Below are 21,231 nucleotides of genomic sequence, written 5' to 3'. Positions count from 1 at the left end.
GTATCAAGAACAATGCCTAGCTAGTTTAGAAAAATTCATTTTTATTGCAATGCTAAGATGTTTGCACATGTGTTTCTAATCTCTATATCTGATTATTACTAGTCACAGTCGGTTACTTTCTGAGCTCCTTGGCATCTGAGCATGGATATAGTCATCAGATTTCAATGGTAATGTTTTTCACATTTACTAATTTTTTTAATCATTTTAAAAATTTTTAATAATTACATGATTAGAAGAAGCATTTCACTACAGCTAACATATTCAGTAACACACTCCAGAGCAACAGTACATCTCTTTCACAAGTGGCTGCAAGTTTCTAGGTTCACAGTTGAGTCAATACAGTTACACAATATTGAACTCAGTATAAGCCCTGTAAGACATAAAATTGAATGAGTTTTTAACCTTTAAAAAAGATCTCCATTTCATTTTAGAATATATTGTTCCTTGCAGAAAGACTCATTGTTTTTGCTACTAACACTGAGATGTTGGCTCACGCATCTCTAATCTGTATGCATCTGAATATTACTAGTCATAATCGGTTCCACTTGGACCCTTGGCGCCTGTGTATGTCTATGAAGTCATCGGGTGGGTTTCAATGGTAATGTTTATCACCGCTACTAATTAGCATGACGTAAATTTCCATGCTTCCTCCTCAAATATACATTTTTTAAAAACTTGATTTTGTGTATCACACAGAACATCCCAAACCATCTTATTCGACTATACACCCACTTCCCTGTTGGCACCCTCCCACAGCCTCCCTCCCTCTTCCCTGATGTTTTTAAAAGTTTAAATGTCTAGCCAGGCGTGGTAGGGCACGCCTTTAATCCCAGCAGGTGGATCTCTGTGAGTTCAAGGCCAGTCTGGTCTACATAGTGAGTTCCAGGGCAGCTGGGGCTACAGGGAGATCCTGTCTCAAAAAAAAAACAAAAAACTTTAAATGTCTTAATAGCCAAGCAACTATAACCTATAGGATTCTAGTGTTAAAGTAGTAAATACTATGTAAGCACTTCTTTCACAAAAGAGAATTCTTTGTTTCACATTTTAGATTATCTAAGGCTCATGATAGTCTTATTTTTAGGTAGGAATGTGGGGTTGACTTTCCTGTACAAAAGTAAAAAGTTGGGGCTGTTTCAAAAAGTAGCACTGTTCTGCTTGCTCTGTCTAATGTTAGTACCATTAAAAGGTAGCAGACTGGAAAATGAAGATTATAAAACTGAATAAAAGATTGATCAAACCTATACCCCTAAACCCCTGAACAGTTCTTGAAATTTCTTTATGAAACCCATTTACTAAACAAAAAAGAAAATATAAAATGTCTAGGAGCAAGTTTAGCTTTCAATTTAAACAATATACTGTTTTAATTACATACAGGCAAGTTTTTTTAAGGATTAACGATAGAATTATAAATTAACAATTGACTGTTAGAAACAAGAGTTGAGAATTTCTGGCCATTTATAATTTTTTTCACATTTTATTATTTTTATTATATATGAGTTTATTGCCTGCATGTATATAAGTGCACCCATGTCATGCAATGCCTGAGGTAGAAAGTATCAGATGCCCTGGAACTGGAGTTATAGATGGCTGTTAGCAGCCATGTAGGTGCTGGGAACCCAACCCAGGTCTTCTCCAAGAGCAGCCAGTGCTCGTAACTGATAAGCCATCTCTCCAGCCCCCAACTATTTATAATTTTTTCTAGTTGGCACTGTTTGGATTATCTAAGAGTGCTTAGTGGAATGCCAATATTCTAAGTAAAACAGTATTTTAAAGACATGAAGTATGTAAATTGAGTTTCCTTAGTAACATGAACTGTAAGTTATAGGTATTAGAATATGCAACAAAATAGAATGATAGTATCATGTAAACTATTTCATAGTAACAGTTATTCACAAGTTGATTAATGATTCCTCTAACCTTTTAGCAGCTTAAAACCTAGCTCTATTAATGGTTAGCTCTGTTCTGAGGCAAATAACTTCTGAGGTTCAATAAACTTATGAAGTAAACCATTATGATTTGTTATATTTAAGACTCTGAGGCCAAACATTCAAGAAGTGGAGGCAGTAAAATCACAGGATTGAGGGAATCTGAGCTAACATAAAGGGCATTCCAGGCCATTTGAACCACATAGCAAGACCTTATTTGAAAACAACAAAAAGCCAGGCATGATTACACACACCTATAATCCCAACATTTACAGGCAGGACACTGCAAGTTCAAAGCACAGACCTGTCTTATTTAGGTACATGCTAGTTGATGTATGAGCTATCAAAATCAGAAAGATGCATTGTACATCTTAAATCCCAGTCCACTGATAAGCAGAAACACAATCTATTTTAGGAATATGTATATATTTAAATATTCACCAGTTCACTGTTAAGTAAAACTAAAATATGGCCACAGTATAAAAATATCTAAATTATAAAAAAACATAAGTTTGCTGACTTAGGTCTCATATTTGTATCAGAAAATTAATTCACATTCACTAAGTGGAATCACCTCTGGACCTGTGTAGAAGTGAATTCAGGGTTTCCGTGGTCTCTCAAGGTTCATTCTTCTCATTGGGGAGAGGGTTCCTTATTTTCTTCTGCTTATTAATAATGACAGTCTAACATTTAATACCTTTGCTACTTGCTCTTATCGATTCTTTGAAATATAACTGCCTATAAACCATGCCATGAAATTCTACAACAAAAGTTAAAAGATGTAGGCAACATACGATTTAATTCAAAAGGATTTTTGGTCTTTTTTTGAGACAGGGTTTCCCTGTAGCCCCAGCTGGCCCTGGAACTATGTAGACCAGGCTAGCCTTGAACTCACAGAGATCTGCCTGCCTCATTTCCTGAATGCTAGGATGACTTGAAAGTCATTTTAAAGGAGAAAGCAATCATAAAATATAACTCTCCGGGGCTGGAGAGATGGATCAGTGATTAAGAGCACTGGCTGCTCTTGTAAAGGACCCAGGTTCAAGTCTCTGCACCCACATTGTAGTTAACAACCATCTGTTAACCATCCAGGGAACCCAACACCTTCTTCTGACCTCCTCGGGCACTGCACAACACAGGTACACTTCTTACACACATGCAGGCAAAACACTCATAAAATAAAAAAATATTAAAAAAATAACTTGCCAACTTCAAGGATTTCATTACAAATTATTCCATTTTATTTTAGGATGGGAAAACAAGACTTTATCCCCAAACATTTATATTTTTCTTTGTTGGAAGCAAGGAAGTTTTCTGTTACAAACTGTCCAGTGGAAGAAAATAAACATTTTCCAAAAACATCTTCCCCTAGTATTAGCGTGGGATGATTAGGATGTAGCAGTAGTTTCTGTCTTTTTTGAGGCAAGGTCTTGACATGTAGCCCAAGCTAGCCTCCAACTTGTGATCCTCCTGCCTCAGCTTCCCAAGTAGCTGCGATTATAGGTGTACACAACCTCACCCAACTCAGTAGCAATCTTAATTTCACAAAAACTAAGGCGGTGGTTTTAGCCGTTTTGCAGATGGTCCATCTGAGTTAGTTCTGCTACCAATGTTATCATCTTCTGCACCATCTTCATCATCACCTTTTAAAATAAATACTGGTTGTATGACATGCTCAGTGGTTGAAAGAACTACAAACTGATGGAGATGAGACCATTTCCCTTTGGGGACTAATAAAACCATGCATTATCGTACTTTTTAAAACTCCAGGGACCAGTGAGATGGTTCAGCAGGTAAAGGTAACTGTGGCACAAGGTTGGTAACTGAATTCAATCCCTGGAGCCCATGTAAGGTGGAAGGAGAGAACCAATTCCACATGGGCACCATGCCACCCACCCACCCACACTGTTTGTTTTTTATTTTTTCAGGAATTTTAGTATTTAAAACCTTTCTATCACTTTAGGGATGTAACTCATTTACCATATAATTCACTCTTTTAAAGTGACAACTCAGTAGTTTTCAGCTTGCCTAATTACCACCACTAATTCTGAAATACTTTGATTACTCCCAACACAAACTCCATAACCATTAGCAGCTACTTTCTCTTCCCCTTGGTTCTTACCACTACCAATCTGCCTCCTGCCTGTATGGACTTGCCTGTTCTGGACATTTGATGTAAATGAATACATACAATGTAGAGTTCTTTGTGCCTGACTTACTATTTTCAAGGTTCATTATTGTTGTAGCATGTATCAATACTTCACTCCTCTGTGCATGTGTATGATGTGTGTGTGTGTGTGTGTGCATGTGAAGGTCACAAACTCAGTGTAGGCCCTTGCCTCCCACCTTAAGACAGGGTCTCTTGGGCCAGGCATGGTGTTACATTCCTTTAACTCAGCACTCAGAGGCAGAGGCAGATGGATCTCTGTGAGTTCAAGGTCAGCCTGATCTACATAGCAAGTTCTAGACCCTGGACCCCCCAAAATAATAAGAAAATTAATTAACAGTTAATTTCTACAGCAGAAGAGGGGGTGTGGTGGAAACTATGTAAGAACCAGAAGATTGGGACGACTGCTGTGAAATACTGTCTTCAGGACATAACAGGACCCTTGCTTGCACTGAACAGCACCCGTGGTTACCTGAACAAGATGGGGTCCTCAACCGGACAGGGAAGGGGGAGGGGCTCATGAAGCCCCACCTCTCCAGGAGGAGCTATCTTTAGTTAATGGTTGCTGTGAGAGGAGTCATTTTCTTCAGTATGTGAAACCCAAACTCAAGTAAATGACTACTCAACCATGCTCACACAACCTTAATTAAACGCAGGGAGTGACAACAAAGCAGAGGAAGGGGACTTGTTTGGAGCTGTAGTGGGAAGGGGATAGAGAGGGCAATGAGGGTGAAAAGGACCAATACATTAAACACATATATGATACAGTTAAAAAAAAAAAAACGGGGCTGGAGAGATGACTCAGCAGATAAGAGCACTGGCTGCTCTTGCAGAGGACCTGGGTTCCTAACACCCACATGCAACCACTCAAACATGTCCTGGAACTATGTAGACCAGGCTGGCCTTGAACACACAGCGATCCGCCTGCCTCTGCCTCCTGATTAAAGGCGTGAGCCACCACGCCTGGCATGTTTACATTTTTAAAACAGCACCTACAAGGGCTGAGAGATGGAGCACTTGATCAAGTTTTTGGAAAGGACCTGAGTTTAGTTCCCAGCAACCACCTGGTGGCTCACAACCGCCTGTAACTTCATTTCCAGGAGCTCCAAGGCCCTCTCTGGTCTTCGTGGGCACCAGGCACGCCAAGAGGCACACATACAATACATGCAAGCCCTCACACATACACACAAGTCTTCAAAAACAAAACAAACCCGCAAATAAGTAAAAAAATAAAACAGCACCTACAAAATTGAGACATCCAAAGCTGTCCCCACTAGGACTCTGTGGTACAGCTCACTCTTGCATACTTGTCAGTTATTTCACACCTGGTAAAGGTCCTTTACCTCTTTCAACACAGCCAGCTCAAAAGTCACTCTGGGATAGAGAGAAAACTCAGCCTTTAAGAGCACTGGCTGTTCTAGCAGAAGATCCAGGTTCGAATCCCAGCACCCATAGGGCGGCTAACAACCGACCGTAGCTCTAGTTCCAGGGGATCCGACGCCCTCTTCTGACCTCCGCGGGCATTGGATGACACGGGTGCACTTGCATACATGTAGGCAATACTTATACACATAAGATACGAATAAGGCAAAACCTGTCTATTTTAACCCCACCCCACCCCCCGCCCAATGCTTGGCACCGAGCAGCAGGCACCTGGCACATAAAGGACAAGTTGTAAAAATGCTGGGCTAGACAGTTCCGATAAACAGGGCAGCGAGAGCCAATAACTCTTAGATGCAAGTCTCCCTCCCCCGAGGCCCACTTTCTCAGCCGCCCCGCACCGGAGTCCCCGCCCCGCGCTCACCATCCATTGCGTTGTCCGGAGCCGCCGCCATCCCGCCCTGCGCGTCCCGCTCCACCAGGGGCCGGAAGAATTCGGCTATCACCTCCTTCATCCGGGCCACGCCCTCCAGCAGGCTCTGCAGTGGGTCCGCGTCACCCGACGCCTCACAAGACACCCGCAGCGGTTGCGGCTCCCCGTCGCGCCCGACATACTCTCCCGAAAGCTCCATAGGGCCCGCTCAGCTTCAACAGCGCGCCACGGAGAAGCGCCACCCGGAAGCGGAAGCCAGCTCACGGCGGGCGCAGGCGGAGAAGAGGGGAAGGAATGACTTCCGGTGTTCGGGAGGCCCCCCTTCCAGTTCCTTCCTTCTTCTTCTTTCGGATTGGCTGGCCGGTGCTCAGGCCCCGCCTTCCCCGGGGCGCCTCTGGCGGCCGCTTTTCCCGCCTCCGACCAGGCTGTGCGGCTGTACGCCGCGAGAGTTGAGCATGGCGGGAGCCGAGAACCCCGCTGGGCGCCAGGCAGAGCTGGAGCCCGTGGTCTCGCTGGTGGACGTGCTCGAGGAGGACGAGGAGCTGGAGAACGAGGCGTGTGCCGTCCTGGGCGGCAGCGACTCGGAGAAGTGCTCCTACTCACAGGTGCGCGCGGCCTCTGATCCTCCCCGCCGGGCTGCCCCGGCTCGCGCCGGCCGCGGCTGGGCCTTGGGGTGCTTTAGGGCCGCCCTTCCGGAGTCCTGGCTCGGCTGCCTTTATAGCCTCAGCTTTTCCCCAGCAGCGGCCCCCCTCCGTCTTGCAGGCAGCATTCTTGGCCCCGAGCAGCTCCTATGTATCTGCTTGTGGGCCTGCACTTTCCGAGATCATCCTCGTGACCTCTCGGAGCCAGCCATCCTCCCATCCTCAAGCATGCTTATTAGGCACCAGATGGGGCAAAGTAGAGTTAAAAGAGCTCTAGCTTCGAAAGCCTTCCCGTAAGGATAGGCTACCGTTTAACTGGCAGCTCATCCTTCTGGTTAAACGAAGCAAGTTCTGCTTCTGTGGGCCGTGTGAAATTGGAACCAGAGCATCAGGTGGCTCTGGAAAGCCAAGAGGAAAGAGAAGGATCTGTTTGGCGTTTGTGAGACCTTATGAACAAGAGTTCCAGAAGGTGTGATGTAGTGATTCAACCCACACGTCTAGGTACAGAAATGAAGACCGGCGGGTAGGAAGAACACAGGTTACCTAGGCCCCTGGGTGGAGTGAGGGAAAGGATTTGGAGTCATTGTGTGGTGTGGACTGAAGTCATAATACTCTTGGTCTTCGTTGGCCAGATTGGGTTTACACTGCAAAGCTGTTAGATTGTTGAATAAATCTGGTATCCAAAGATAGTCCCAAATATTTCCTGAATTTAAAACCTTTGGCTACAACTGAAACAACGTTTTGTCCTGACTTCCTTGGGCGGGGGGGAGGTCCTAAGTCCATATACAAACTATTTTACGAAATATAGTTAGCTTTATAAAATGGATTAACTAAGAAATTGTTTTTTGGAGATAGTCTCATGTATCCTAGGCTAGACGGCCTGGAATTCCTGATCCTACCTTCACCTCCCAGGTTGTGGGACTACAAGTGTGCATCAGCATGGGTTAAAAGTCTTCTCTCTGGAAATAAAGATACTCAGTACTAAAGTTTTTATTTCTTATTGGGCGGGGGCATGTGCATGGCACATGTGAGATGTCAGACCAACATTGTGGAGTTGGTTCTCTCCTTCCACCTTTATGTGGATTCCAGGTATCCAACTCATGTCACCTGCGCTTACCAAGCACCTTTACCCACTGAGCCATCTTGATGGCATTAAAATTTTTGTATTGAGGTAAAATATATAGACATTTGTATAGTTGGGGAGATGATATCACTTAGTCCGTAAAATGCTTGTTTCACAAATGTGAGAAACCCGTATTCCATCCCTAGAGCCCACATAAAAAAGCCAGGCATGTTAGTGTGCATTTGTAATCCCTGCTCTAAAGAGGCAGACATAAGCTGATCCCTGGGCAGGCTCCTCAACTAGCCTAGCCTCAGCTCCAGGCCGAAAAAAAAGGGGGTGGGGGGCACTTGCTCCTGAGGAATGACACCCAGTCTCTAGCCTCCAGGTGTACCTGCACACGTACAAGAAATTTGTGTAAGTTCTGTGTATTGTTTGATTGAAAACAACGAACACTGACAAGGCAAGTACAACCCTAGTCAAGAAACAGAGTATTAGTTGGCATGGTGGCACTCACCTTTAATCCCAGCACTCGGGAGGCAGAGGCAGGTGAATCTCCGTGAGTTCAAGTCCAGCTGGGGCTACAGGGAGACTATCTCAAAAAAACCAAAGGGAAAGAAAAAGAACAGTACTACTGGCATCCCAGAAACCTGCTTGTATAGTTCCCTCTTTTTTTTTTTTATTACTTTATTATTTTTTATGTGTATGAATGTATTGCCTACATGTATGTGAGTGCACCCGTGTCATGCAGTGCCGTGGAGGTCAGAAAAGGTCTCCAGATTCTCCTGGAACTGGAATTAAGGACGCTTCATAGCTGCCATGTGGGTGCTGGGAATTGAACTGTGGTCCTCTGCAAGAGAGTCAGTGCTCTTAACCACTGAGCCATCTCTCCAGCCTATAGTTCCCTCTTAGGGGAAGGTAGTTTGGTCTGTTTCTCCTTCACCTTTCAATTTTGAAATATTTGAAGTCTACAGATGAATTGAAAGAATAATAGATTATACCTCTTACACGTATTTACTGTAAACATTTGTCTCCTTTATGTGATACACTTTTAATATATTAAAACCATTAAACAGATCAACTTACTTGATTCACAGATTTAACCTTCCTATCACTTTAAGAAAAAATTGTGGGGCTGGAGAGATGGCTCAGTGGTGACTGCTCTTGCAGAGGACCCGGGTTCGAGTCCCAGCACCCACATGGCTGCCACAAACCGTCCTTAACTCCAGTTCCAGGGGAATCTGAAGCCCTCTTCTGACCTCCAAGGCATTGCACGACACGGGTGCACTGACATACATGCAGGCAATATACTCATACACATAAAAATAAATATATTTTTTTAAAAAGAAAAAAATTGTGTAAAAACAAGCCTTAGTGTAGTTATGGAATGTGTAAGTGTTTTGGTACTCTGCTGCGTAATTGTACATTGTCATTTTTCCTCCTGTTCTGGATGGTCTTTCAGGGCTCAGTAAAGAGACAAGCACTATATGCCTGTAGTACCTGCACCCCAGCGGGAGAGGAAGCGGCAGGAATTTGTCTAGCATGCAGTTACGAGTGCCATGGAAGTCATAAACTATTTGAACTGTACACAAAAAGGTACACAGATTTTTTTTCAGAGTGCTTTCTAAATGTTTATAGATTCTTATCCAACCACACTGCCTGACTAATCTTGCTTTTCATTCAAAGTAATTATGGACTGGTATAATTCAATGTGATTGGAGGGAATGGTTTTTCCACAGCTGTGGTGAAGACTCAGACTAGTCATCCTTTTCTTCCATTATTCCATTTGACTGAGAGTGGTGCAGATAGTGGCCTTTTGTGTGTAGGAAGTTCCGGAATTGTCCTTTTTGTTGGAAAAATTCCAAATAAGATACATGAACAGCAAAAAGGCTATGTCTTATATTATAGAAATGAGTCAAAAAGATAAGCTAGGATTTGAACTTGAAGAATAATTAGCTTTAAAAGAAAATTTAAATGGATTCTTCCTTTTTTTCAGAAATTTTCGTTGTGATTGTGGAAACAGCAAGTTTAAAAATTTGGAATGCAAATTATTTCCTGTAAGTAAGCACTGTGATTACAAATGCACTTAAGGACCTGAGGTTGGTATTTACCAAAGTGGGTAAAACCAAAGTATTTTCCACAAAGGAGCCTTTTCTTATTCTTGAGTATTATTTTTTATTTGGTTGGAATAACATGTTCAGATTCTACAGTATACATTATAATTAAGGTTTGGAGGAAATGTTCTTTAAACTGGTTTTTATTTGTGTTATGCTCATATGCTGAGCTTGTGCACTTTTAGAGCAAAGGATATGACTTAAAACCTAATAAAGAGCCAGGCATAGTGGCTCGCTCCTGTAATACCAGCACTTGGGAGCTGAGGCAGGAGGATTACTGTGAGTTCAAGGCCAGCCTGGGTGTGCCATATGAGTTTTGACCTGTCTGAACTATATAATGGAGACTGTTTAAAAAAAAAAACGGGGGCTGGTGAGATGGCTCAGCGGTTAAGAACGCTGGTTGTTCTTGCAGAAGACCTGGGTTTGAATCCCAGCACTCACATGGCAGCTAACTGTCCGGAACTCCAGTTCCAGGGGATTTGACAGCCTCTTCTGTCCTCCACAGGCATTGCATGGCACAAGTGCACTTACCTACATGCAGGCAATACATTCATACACATAAAATAAAAATAATGAAATTATAAAACCAGAAAAGCTCTTTCCTTTTGGCCACCACCATGCCATCCAGACTGAGGGAGTCCCAGAAACTCCGGGGCCGCGTGAGCCACAGCCACGGCTGCATCAGGAAACACTGGAAGCACTCAGGAGGCCAAGTTAATGCTGGTGGCATGCATCACCACGGGATCAACTTCGACAGATATCATCCAGGTTACTTTGGGAAAGCTGGTATGAGGCATTACCACTTAAAGAGGAACCAGAGCTTTGGCCCAACTGTCAACCCTGATAAATTGTGGACATTGGTCAGTTAACAGACACCAGTAAATGCTGTCAAAAATAAGGCTAGTGTTGCCTCCATCATTGATATGATGCAATCAGGCTACTACAAAGTTCTGGGGAAGGGAAAGCTCCCTAAGCAGCCGTGATCGTGAAGGCCAAATTCTTCAGCAGAAGAGCTGAGGAGAAGATTAAGAGTGTTGGGGGTGCCTGTGTCCTGGTGGCTTGAAGCCACACAGGGAGGTTCATTAAATGTTAACATTGTTTTCATGTGAAAAAAAACAAACCAGAAAACAACAAACAAAAGGGGCCACTGAGATGGATCAGCAGGTAAAGGTGCTTACAGCCAAGCCTGAGTTTGATCCCTAGGACCCACATGATGGAAGGAGAGATTGACTCCTGCAAGTTGTCTTGATCACACACCCATCATGGCATGGGTGTGCACACAAAAATAATTTAAAAAAAAAAATTTTTTTTTTTTTTGGTCTTTTTGAGACAGGGTCACCCTGTAACCTCACCTGACCTAGAACTTGCTATATAGGCCAGGTTGGCCTGAATCTCACAGAGATCTGCCTGTCTCCTGAATGTTGGGAGTAATGGCATGCACCACCATGCCCAGCTAAATTTAAAGTTTTAAAGACAAACTGAATGATTAAAACTTTGTAGGGGCTGGAGACTTAGCTCAGTGGTTAAGGACACTGGTTGTTCTTGCAGAAGACCCAGGTTCAAATCCCAGCACTCACATGGCAGCTAACAACTGGTAACAACCCGTAACTCCAGTCCCAGGGCATCTGACTGCCTCTTCTGTCCTCTGAGGGCATTGCACTACACAGGTGCACTTACCTTCATGAAGGCAATACACGCATACACATAAATTTTTTTTAAAAAATAAAATAGGGCTGGAGAGATGGCTCAGCAGTTAAGAACACTGGTTGTTCTTGCAGAAGACCTGGGTTCGAATCCTAGCACCCACATGGCAGCTAACAGCTGTCCCTAACTCCAGTTCTAGGGGATCTGATGGCCTTATCTGTCTTCCAAGGGCATTACACAACACGTGGGTGCACTTACCTACATGCAGGCAATACACTCATACACATAAAAATAATAAAAGATTAAAAAAAATAAAACTTTGTAATAATGTGACTAGATGTACATGGGACATTTTTGCTGGTAGAAACTGCTTTCACAAGAACTTGTGAAATACAGCTAAAAGAGAGTAAGGAATGTCACATTGTTCAGTAATAATTAAAATCTTCATGTTTCCTCCTTTAATAAAGATTGATTCTGGGGCTGGAGAAATGGCTCAGTGGTTAAGAACACTGCTCGCAGAGGACCCAGGTTTGAGTCCCAACACCCAAATGGCAGCTGATAACTGTCCTTAACTCCAGTTCCAGGGGATCGCACGCCGTCTTCTGACCTCCTCGGGCATTGCACAACACTGGTGCACTTACACACATGCAGGCAATATACTCATACACAAAAATGAAAATAATAAAAATATTTTAAAAACTAAAGATTAATTCTAGATAATCATGTTCTTTCAATAGCCCAAAGGTCTTGGCTGTCACAGCTTCATTTAAAGAAATGCCTTGAAATTCTGGGCCATGGTCAGTTCACATAAGCTGATTTCCATTTTATTGAATGAGTAAATTTCCCCCTATTGCTATAAAGAAAATACACTGTTGGGTCGTCCCCCTCCCATCTTGGAAAAAGTATTTCCCCCTTCAGACTTGAAAGTTAATGGCTAGTTTGATAGTTAATGCAGAGATTTCATGAATGTATACATTTTATGGTGCATGAGATTATACCTAATATTAGACCATAATATATGTCAAAATTCTCTTTCAGGACAAATCAAAGGTAAATTCTTGTAATAAGTACAATGACAACTTTTTTGGGCTGTACTGCGTTTGTAAGAGACCCTATCCTGATCCTGAAGATGAGGTAAGAAATCACAACCTAAAACCTGTCTCATTTCTAGCCTTGATTCCTCAGTCTCTTGCTGTTGTCTGGGCATCTAGAACTCTATAGAAGTTTTTAAGGATACTCAAGGATTCACGATGTACTGTCTTCTTAGGAATCTGGCTTCAATCTGTAACTGTACAGAGCTGTTTTGTTTTCATTTGTATATCATAGGAATGAAATATTGGAGAGGACTTTCCCAAGGCCAGAGCCCTTTCCTTCTTCTCTTTCTTGCCTGTCTCACCCCTAGACACTTTCTAAGAATATCCTTCAATTTTTTGCTTTCTTGGAAAAAAAAGAAATGTACAAACTGAATTCTTTTACAGTTTCAGTTACAAGTATAAGTGAAATTCAGAGTTATTCTGTGCATTCTCTTCTGCAATTGGCTTTTCTCATAGATCACCTTCCATAGTAAACAGTCTAACTGGGGTGACAGCTTATGCCCATAATCTCAGCAGGCACACTGCCACAAGTTCAAGGCTACCCTGACCAACATAATGAGTTTCAGACCATTATAAGAGATCCTGCCTCAAAAAGTGAAAAGGAGGTGGGAGGTCTAGAGAGATAGCTCAGTGGTTTAGAGCACTTGCTGTTCTTGCAAAGGACCTGGATTCAGTTCCCAGCACTCACACGGAGACTCAAAACCATCTGGAAGTTGAGTTTCAAGGGATCCATGACCTTTTCAGGCATGAGGCATGCAAGCACGTGGTGCACATGTATACATGCAGGCAAAACACTTAAAAAAAATTTTATTTTTTAAGTAAAAGGGGAGGGGCTGGAGAGAGAACACAACTCTTAAGAGTCTCTTGCAGAGGATTTGGTTCAGTTCCCAGCACCCATATGGTGGCTAACATCCATACAAATGAAAAAAATAAATTATTTTTTAATTGAAAGGGGAAAGGGGACTTGAAAAACACAGTCTGCCTTGTTTTAATTGCTGTAGTATATCGCAAATTTAACATGCATGAATTAGTTCCCTTGTTCTGTAGCAGATGACATTTGTCTAACGTTCACCATAAAGAAGGCTTTAGTAGGCATCCTTACACAAGTGTACAACTGAGAGTACTACTGTAGGTATAGATAAAAAGGATATCTACTGATTTACAATTGTGATCATGTCTGGTAAAAGGATTGGACCACCAATGATAGATGATAGTAGTTGTTTTTCTCAACATTCTTACTAACCCTATGTACTGCCAATCCTTTGAAGTCTTACCAGGCTAATAAATGAAGAATAAGATCTTTGAAGTGTTTTCTTTTTCCCAATCATGAATGAGATTACACAGCTTTCTGTTTGTAAAGTTGTCTGTATGACTGCTGAGTTGTCCTTTCATATCCTCAGTTGATGTTTTGTCTGTGTACTAACCAATCTGAAAGGAATTGTTTGTATGGAAAGGAGTTAATTTTCTGGTGTTTTAATCATTATGGGACTATAATTATTGAACCAAATTATGTAGAGGAAGAAATTGAAAGTATCTTTGAGTTATCAGAAATATGATCTTAAGCCAGGCATGGTGGCGCACGCCTTTAATCCCAGCACTTGGGAGGCAGAGGCAGGCGGATCTCTTGTGAGTTCAAGGCCAGCCTGGTCTACATATTGAGTTCCAGAACAGCTGGGGCTACAGGGAGACCCTGTCTCAAAAAGACCCCCTCCCCAAAAGAAAAGATCTAAAAACTAGATATTTCAGTCACCGTGGTGGTGCACACCTTTAATCATGGCACTCAGGAGGCAGAGGCAGTTGGATCAAGGCCAGCCTGGTCTACAAAACCAGTTCCAGGCCAGCTGGGGTTCTAGGGAGACCCTGTATCAAAACAAACAAAAACCTGGTTATGTTAACGAATTAAGTAAAATGTTTCTTAGAGCACTTTTAAATAAAAAGACAAAACAAAAATAGATGATGAATAAATTGACAGGGAGAAAAAAATATAAAACTGCTGAGTACTGTGGGTTATTTATTTTTGTCTCTTCAGAAACCACCCCAATGAAGAGACAGAAAAACATTAAGATGTTAATTGGTAGCTATGAAAGCCTAGGATAAAGAGAAAATAATCCCCCAAATAGTCTCTGTCTTTTGTTACATCAGTTTCTAGTGTAGGGCATTAACTTACTAAAATTGAAAAGCTGAGGCTGGGCATGATGGCGCATGCCTTTAATCCCAGCACTCAGGAGGTAGAGGCAGGTGGATCTCTGAGTTTGAGGTTAGCCTGGTCTACATAGAGAGTTCCAGGCAAGCTAGGGCTACAGGGAGACCCTGTCTCAAAAAATACCAAAAATGAATAAATAAAATGGAAAAGTTGTCTGTATCAGAAATCGCAATGTTTCCTTTTCAGCTCACCTGGCAGTGTGTTATAGTAAAAAGTCTCAGGAGTCACATTCTACATTGGTCAGGTCACCTTCTGTGTATGTAATTTGGGAATGCCCTAATCCATAAGCTTTGTAGGAATCCTATATTAATGGACATGAAAGAGCTTTGATAACTGCTTGCAAACCAATTCATGCAGAATGGCCTTCTCTTTCCTTTTAACTACTATTACAAGGATTAGATACATTACAAAGTTGGCAGAGAATTATTTAATATCTAATTCTCTTGTGGGTCAGGTTGTTTTTCTTGTTCTAGAATACAAAGCAAACAGTAACAAAATATTTTTTGTTAGGTTCCAGATGAGATGATTCAGTGTGTAGTCTGTGAAGACTGGTTCCATGGCAGGGTAAGAAAAACATTTACCCTTTAAAGATGTGTCTAATGGAGCATGATGGTGCATACCTGTAAATCCACCACTTGGGAAGTAGTAGAGTGAAGATCAGGAGTTCAAGGCCATCCTCAGCTACTTGAAATCCTGTCTCAAAAATAAATAATCAGGTGTGGTGGGGCACACTTTTAATCCCAGCACACAGGAGGCAGAGGCAGTTGGGTCTCTGTGAGTTCAAGTCCATCCTGGTCTCCATAGTGAGTTCTGGGCTAACCAAAGATAGATAGATGATTGATAGATAGATAGATGGATGGATGGATGGATGGATGGATGGATGGATGGATGGATGGAAATAGAGCTATATATACTCAAAAAAGTTTTCTTTTTGTTTTATTTTACAGTATAATTACCTTTTTAAAGCTATAAAGACATGATCTGTGTACTTTTGTGATATTTGTTTATAAAGAGAACTTGGAGATGACAGGGAAATACCTGTTTGTTTGTTTTTTTTCTGTATTCACAGCATCTTGGTGCCATTCCACCTGAGAGTGGGGATTTCCAAGAGATGGTGTGCCAGGCTTGTATGAAACGTTGTTCTTTCTTGTGGGCTTACGCTACTCAGTTGGCAGGTAGGTGTTTCTGTGAAACTGTGACACAAACCATGTTTGCTTATGAAATTTATATGTTCAAACCAGAAATTTTTTTAATATTGTATTATTTTTTTTTTATGTGTATGTGTGTATTACCTGCATGTATGCAAGTGCACCATGTTGTGCAATGCCTGCAGAGATCAGAAGAGGGCGTCAGATCCTCTAGAACTGGAGTTACAGACAGTTGTTAGCTGCCATGTTCCGTGTTGAGATTCAAACTTTGGTCTTCTGCAAGAACATTCAGTGTTCTTAACTGCTGAGCCATCTTTCCAGCCCTCAATCCAGAATTTTTAGCATCTATTTTTTACTTGACTTTGAGCTATAGAAAACATTGATATGTTCCTTCTCCACACAGTGCTTATAGACTGGTTGAGAGCCTACCAAGAACAAATGGGAACTTGAATGGTATGATGCAGAGTATTGATGAGACCAGAATTAGAGAAAATGCAGGAAGTAGTTTTTGGATAGGATTTTGAAAGAGAAATAGAATTAAAGTAAGTTGTTATTAAATGTAAGACATGCTTTTGAGGGGTTGGCATCTTAGTCATTTGGGATGATATAACAAAATGCCTTACCAGTAATAGAAATGCATTATTCACTCTTCTAGAGACTGACAAGTAAAGATCAAGGTGCCAGATGGGGAAGGCTATTCTTTATACATGGAGCTTTCTGTGTGTCCGCACATGATGGAAAGAACACACAGGCTCCTTTAGGCCTCTTCTGTAGGGACACTTAATTGCGGTCATGAGGGAAGCCCCTATGACTTTTTAATATTATTACATTGGAGGTTAACTTTTACCATAAATTTTAGAAGGAAATAAATATTCTGACTATAGCAGATAGGGATACAGTTTGTTATCTGGGTTATCTAGTGCTTTTCTTATACACTAAGAAAAAGAACCAATCATACTGGATGGTCTTAAAGTATCTTGATAACGCTATATTTATTAACTGAGGTTTACAGTGGCGGTATTTGCTGCCATGGAGTTTTTATTTTATTTATTATTTTTATTTTATGTGTATGAGTGTTATGCCTATGTGTCAGTAAGTGCACCCGTGTTGTGCAATGCCCTCAGAGGACAGATGAGGCTGTTGGATCCCCTGGAGCTGAAGTTACAGACACTTGTTAGCTGCCATATGGGTACTGGAATTCCAACCCAGGTCTTCTGTAAGAACAGTCAGTGTTCTTTAACCACTGAGCCATCTCCCCAGCCCCAACTGCTATGGAGTCTTAATCTCTGGTCCTCACTTTTAGGGAGTATTTCACCATGGAAAGCGCAAGCAGCTTTCTAAGATCTTGTCCTACACTTTGAATTTGCTTCAAGGCTCTTAAAATAAGTGCTCTCTCAGGTCATAATTCTTTCCAGTTACATTCCTCACTTTTCTGTAGACACTTGACCTATATGTAGTTCTCACTGGGTTTTCTTTTGTGTTTTGCTTTTTATTTTGTTTTTTTGAGACAGAGCCCTGGCTGGCCTGGAACTTGCTACTTAGACCATGTTGGCTGAAAACTCACAGAGATATGCCTGCTTTTGTCTCCTGAGGACTGGGATTAAAGGCATGCACAACCACACCTGGCGGAGTTTCTTTTTTTTTTTCTTTTAGTTTGTTGGTTTAGTTTGCTTTGTTTTTTGTTTTATTTTGTTTGTGATCCTAAGGATCGTGCCCTGGCCCTCACGTATGCTGGTTACATCACCATCCCTGATTGGTTGGTTGGTTGGTAGGTTGGTTTGAGGTAGTGTCTCATTGTGCAGCCCAGCTGGCCTCAGGTGCTTCTGGAGCCGCCTGTCTCGGCCCAGGTGTTCTTAATAATCTGCCCTGTGCATTTCCTTCCCTATCAGGTGGCATCATCCTCTATTAAATTGAAACCGTCCTCACCATTTTTCTCTTTCCATAGTTTTTCTGTCTTTTTTTTCCTCCTCCCAACTGAAAGCTGGTGTTTTCCTGAACTATCTTTTTTTTTCCTGTGTTTTTAGTTAGATTTCTTCTTACTGCCTCTTGTTTTGTTGGTTATCTGGTCTGTCTTTTAACAGCTGTAACATATTTTTTCTTCTTTATAAAGTGTGATTAATTTTTTAAAAATATTTTATTATTTTTATTTTGTGTGTATGAGTGTATTGCCTGCATGTAGATATATGTTCACCTGTGTGGCGTAATGCCGGAAGAGGACAGAAGAGGCCGTCGGATCCCCTGGAACTGGAATTACAGACAGTTGTTAGCTGTCATGTGGGTGCTGGGATTTGAATCCAGGTCTTCTGCAAGAACAACCAGTGTTCTTAACCTCTGAGCCACCTTGCCAGCCCCAGTGATTAATATTTTTAATTGAAGCTGGATGTAGTGGCCTGCACCTTTAATCCCAGGACTGACTCTGGAGGCAGAGGCAGGTAGGGCTCTCTGAGATCCAGGCCAGCCTGGTCTACATAGTAAGTTCCAGGCCAGCTGGGCATACAGGGAAATCCTGTCTTTATTTTTTTAAAAAAAAAAAAGAGCCATGTATTTGGATTAGGCAATAGTGATATTCTTGTCTTCTTATTATGGAGATTAAGGTTACCTTTTTTCCTACTTGAGATTCTGAGCTGTTTTCCATAAGAATGTGATTTCTTTGTGTGAGAGGTCTGTGGTATCTGTGTGTTTTTGTTGAACCCACAGTAACCAGAATATCTGCTGATGATGAAGGGCCAGTGCTGAATGTTGATGGGACAGCTGATCAGGAAGTTACCAAGTCTGAAAATGGAGATCATAAAGATAATGCCCTCAAAGAGGATGTTCCAGAATGTGGAAGGGATGCTGTCAAAGAAGTTAAAGCAGAGCAGACTAATGAGCCATGTACCAGCTCTGCTTCTGAAACTGACGTTCAGGTAGTACAAGCACATAAGAAGTGAAACTTGGGGCTGGAGTGATAGCATCAATGGTAAAGTGCTTGGCCCTGAGTTTAATCCTTTGAGCCCAAGTAAAATAGCTGGGTAAGCCAGGCAAAGTGGCACACACCTTTAATCCCAGCATTTGGGGGTAGAGGTGGGTGGATTTCTGAGATCCAGGCCAGCTTGGGCCTACAGGGAGACCCTGTCTCAAAACAACAAACAAAAGACCCCGCACAAAAGAAAACCCCCCGAAAACCAAAAAAGCTGGACATGGCCTAGGGAGGTGATTCAGTTGGTAAAGTGCTTGGCCTACATAGCAAGTTTCAGGCCCACTAGGACTACATAGTGAGACCCTGTCTCAACAATAGGAGAACCAGGTATATTCCCTGTAATCCCAGTGCTGGGGAGTTGGAGATGAGAGGATTCTTGGGGCTTTCCAGCCAACCAGTCTAGCAAATTGGTAAACTCCAGGTGCAGTGAGAGAGCCTATTTTCAAGAAATAAAGAGAAGTGATTGAGGAAGACACTGGACATCAGCGTCTGGCCTCTATACAAAAGCCAGGCATGGTAGCACACGTACTTGTAATCCCAGTGCTGGAGAGGTGAAGACAGGCAGACCCCTGAGCTCACTGGCTGTCCAGCCTAGCCTATTTGGTGAGTTCCCTGTCTCTAATTGGGGGAAGGGGAAGGTTGGCACCTTAGGAACTACACCTAAGGTTGTCCTCTGGCTTCCACATGCACACCCAAAAGAAAAAGTAAATGAAACTTGGGCATTAATTCTACAGTCTCTGTAGCTTTGAACTTTACTTGTAGTCCTTCCCTAAAGAAATCCCTTTACAAAATCCAAACTCTGAAAGCTATAATAGTATAACAAGCAGCATAAGCCAGATTTGGTGGTGCACAGCTGTGATGTGGAAGTTGCGGCATCCTGATTGCCATAGATCTGAGGCCAACCTGGTCTACATGGTGAGTTCTAGGCCAGCCACAGCTACATAAGCAAGACCCTCTCTCAAAAATATTTTTTTATTAAAAAGCCTCACATACATTTCAAAACTTAAATTTTATTTCAGACAGTGTTTAAGAATGAAAGCCCCAAAACTGAATCACAGTTTGGCTGCCGACTTCAAGAGCTCAAAGCCAAGCAGTTTGTAAAGAAAGATACTGCCACCTATTGGCCTGTGAACTGGCGTAGCAAGCTGTGCACCTGCCAGGACTGTGTGGTGAGTATCTGATAACGTTGGGTCTTCATATACTTTATGCAATAGAAATGTTTATGGAATTGATAATAGGAGTTTTGGGACTTTTTAAAAAAATACTTTATTATTTTTATGTGTATACGTGTATTGCCTGCATGTAGGTAAGCGCACCCGTGTCGTGCAATGCCCAAGGAGGACAGAAGAGGCTGTCAGATCCCCTGGGACTGGAGTTACGGACAGTTGCTAGCTGCTGTGTGGGTGCTGGGATTCGAACCCGGGTCTTCTGCAAGAACAGCCAGTGTTCTTAACCGCTGAGCCATCTCTCCAGCCCCCATTTTAACTTTTCTATTAAGCAAAGTTTTGAAATCTAGTCTGAATTTTTATAGAAGAAAATAAGAATTGTGCAATACTGGGGCTGGAGAGATAGCTCAGTGGTTAAGAGCACTGACTGCTCTTGCAGAGGACCCAGGTTCGATTCCCAGCACCCACATGGCGGCTACAAGCCATCCTTAATTCCAGTTCCAGGGGAATCTGAAGCCCTCTCCTGACCTCCATGGCATTGCACAACACAGGCGCACTCACATATATGCAGGCAATATACTCAATACACATAAAATAATAATAATAGAATTTTTTTTAATTGTGCAATACCAAATTTTAGTAGAAAACAGCAATTCTTGTTTTCTTTGTATCATAGAATTGCTTCAAAACCTAATAGATTTTGAGTTATAGGAAATATTTAAAATATTTTACTGACAATGAGGTAGATGAAGAAGAGGAAGAAGGTGGGGAGGAAGAGGAGGAGGAGGAAGAAGGTGATGGTGAGGAAGAGGACGGAGATGAAGATGAGGAGACTGAGGCAGTGCCGTGCAAGCGGGCAGCTGAAGATGATGAGGATGATGATGCTGATACCAAGAAGCAGAAGACCGATGAGGATGACTAGACAGCAAAAAGGAAAAGTTAAACCTAAAAGGCCACCGTGACCTATTCACCCTCCACTTCCCGTCTCAGAATCTAAACGTGGTCACCTTCGAGTAGAGAGGCAGGCCCGCCCGCCCATAGCGGGCAGTGCCACTGCAGATGACATGCGCTCTCCACCACCCCACCAAAACCACAACACGAATTTGCCACAGGGGAGGAAAAAAACAAAACTTCCGAGGCCCTGCTTTTTTTCTTAAAAGTACTTTGAAAAGGAGAATTTGTTTGCATTTTTTATTTACATTTTATATTTTTGTACATATTGTTAGGGGTCAGCCTTTTTAAAAATTTTTATTTATTATTTTTATTTTATGTGTATGCATGTATTGCCTGCATGTAG

The 21,231-nt window shown here is 42.1% G+C and overlaps 2 protein-coding genes and 1 pseudogene across 4 annotated transcripts in view; 2 read left to right on the top strand and 1 right to left on the bottom strand.

Annotated features, from left to right (window-relative positions):
* Positions 1-6,171, bottom strand: part of Gon7 (GON7 subunit of KEOPS complex) — a 14,948-nt gene extending 8,777 nt beyond the window's left edge. The window contains exons 1-2 of one of the 3 annotated variants that reach the window (XM_008821710.3): positions 5,897-6,168; positions 3,144-3,568 (exon numbers count right to left, since the gene is read on the bottom strand). In XM_008821710.3, the coding sequence (XP_008819932.1) occupies positions 3,477-3,568; positions 5,897-6,104 (300 nt within the window). In that variant the 5' untranslated portion in view covers positions 6,105-6,168 and the 3' untranslated portion in view covers positions 3,144-3,476. Of the gene's footprint in view, positions 1-3,143; positions 3,569-5,896 lie in introns of those variants that run through there. The other 2 variants (XM_029557973.1, XM_029557974.1) reach the window with 2 other exon arrangements.
* A 122-nt stretch (positions 6,172-6,293) lies between these two features.
* The window catches only part of Ubr7 (ubiquitin protein ligase E3 component n-recognin 7 (putative)), a 25,100-nt gene continuing 10,162 nt past the window's right edge, over positions 6,294-21,231 (top strand). The window contains exons 1-8 of the mRNA XM_008821712.2: positions 6,294-6,510; positions 9,069-9,202; positions 9,603-9,663; positions 12,403-12,498; positions 15,172-15,225; positions 15,731-15,836; positions 18,507-18,715; positions 19,788-19,937. Of these exons, the coding sequence (XP_008819934.1) occupies positions 6,361-6,510; positions 9,069-9,202; positions 9,603-9,663; positions 12,403-12,498; positions 15,172-15,225; positions 15,731-15,836; positions 18,507-18,715; positions 19,788-19,937 (960 nt within the window). The 5' untranslated portion in view covers positions 6,294-6,360. The remainder of the gene's footprint in view (positions 6,511-9,068; positions 9,203-9,602; positions 9,664-12,402; positions 12,499-15,171; positions 15,226-15,730; positions 15,837-18,506; positions 18,716-19,787; positions 19,938-21,231) is intronic.
* On the top strand, positions 10,218-10,802 carry LOC108490134 (annotated as a pseudogene).

Source organism: Nannospalax galili, unplaced genomic scaffold, assembly GCF_000622305.1.
Source record: "Nannospalax galili isolate Female #2095 unplaced genomic scaffold, S.galili_v1.0 scaffold107, whole genome shotgun sequence".
Taxonomy (NCBI): domain Eukaryota; kingdom Metazoa; phylum Chordata; class Mammalia; order Rodentia; family Spalacidae; genus Nannospalax; species Nannospalax galili.
Note: the sequence above shows the minus strand (reverse complement) of the source record. Positions and strands in the feature narration are given on the sequence as shown.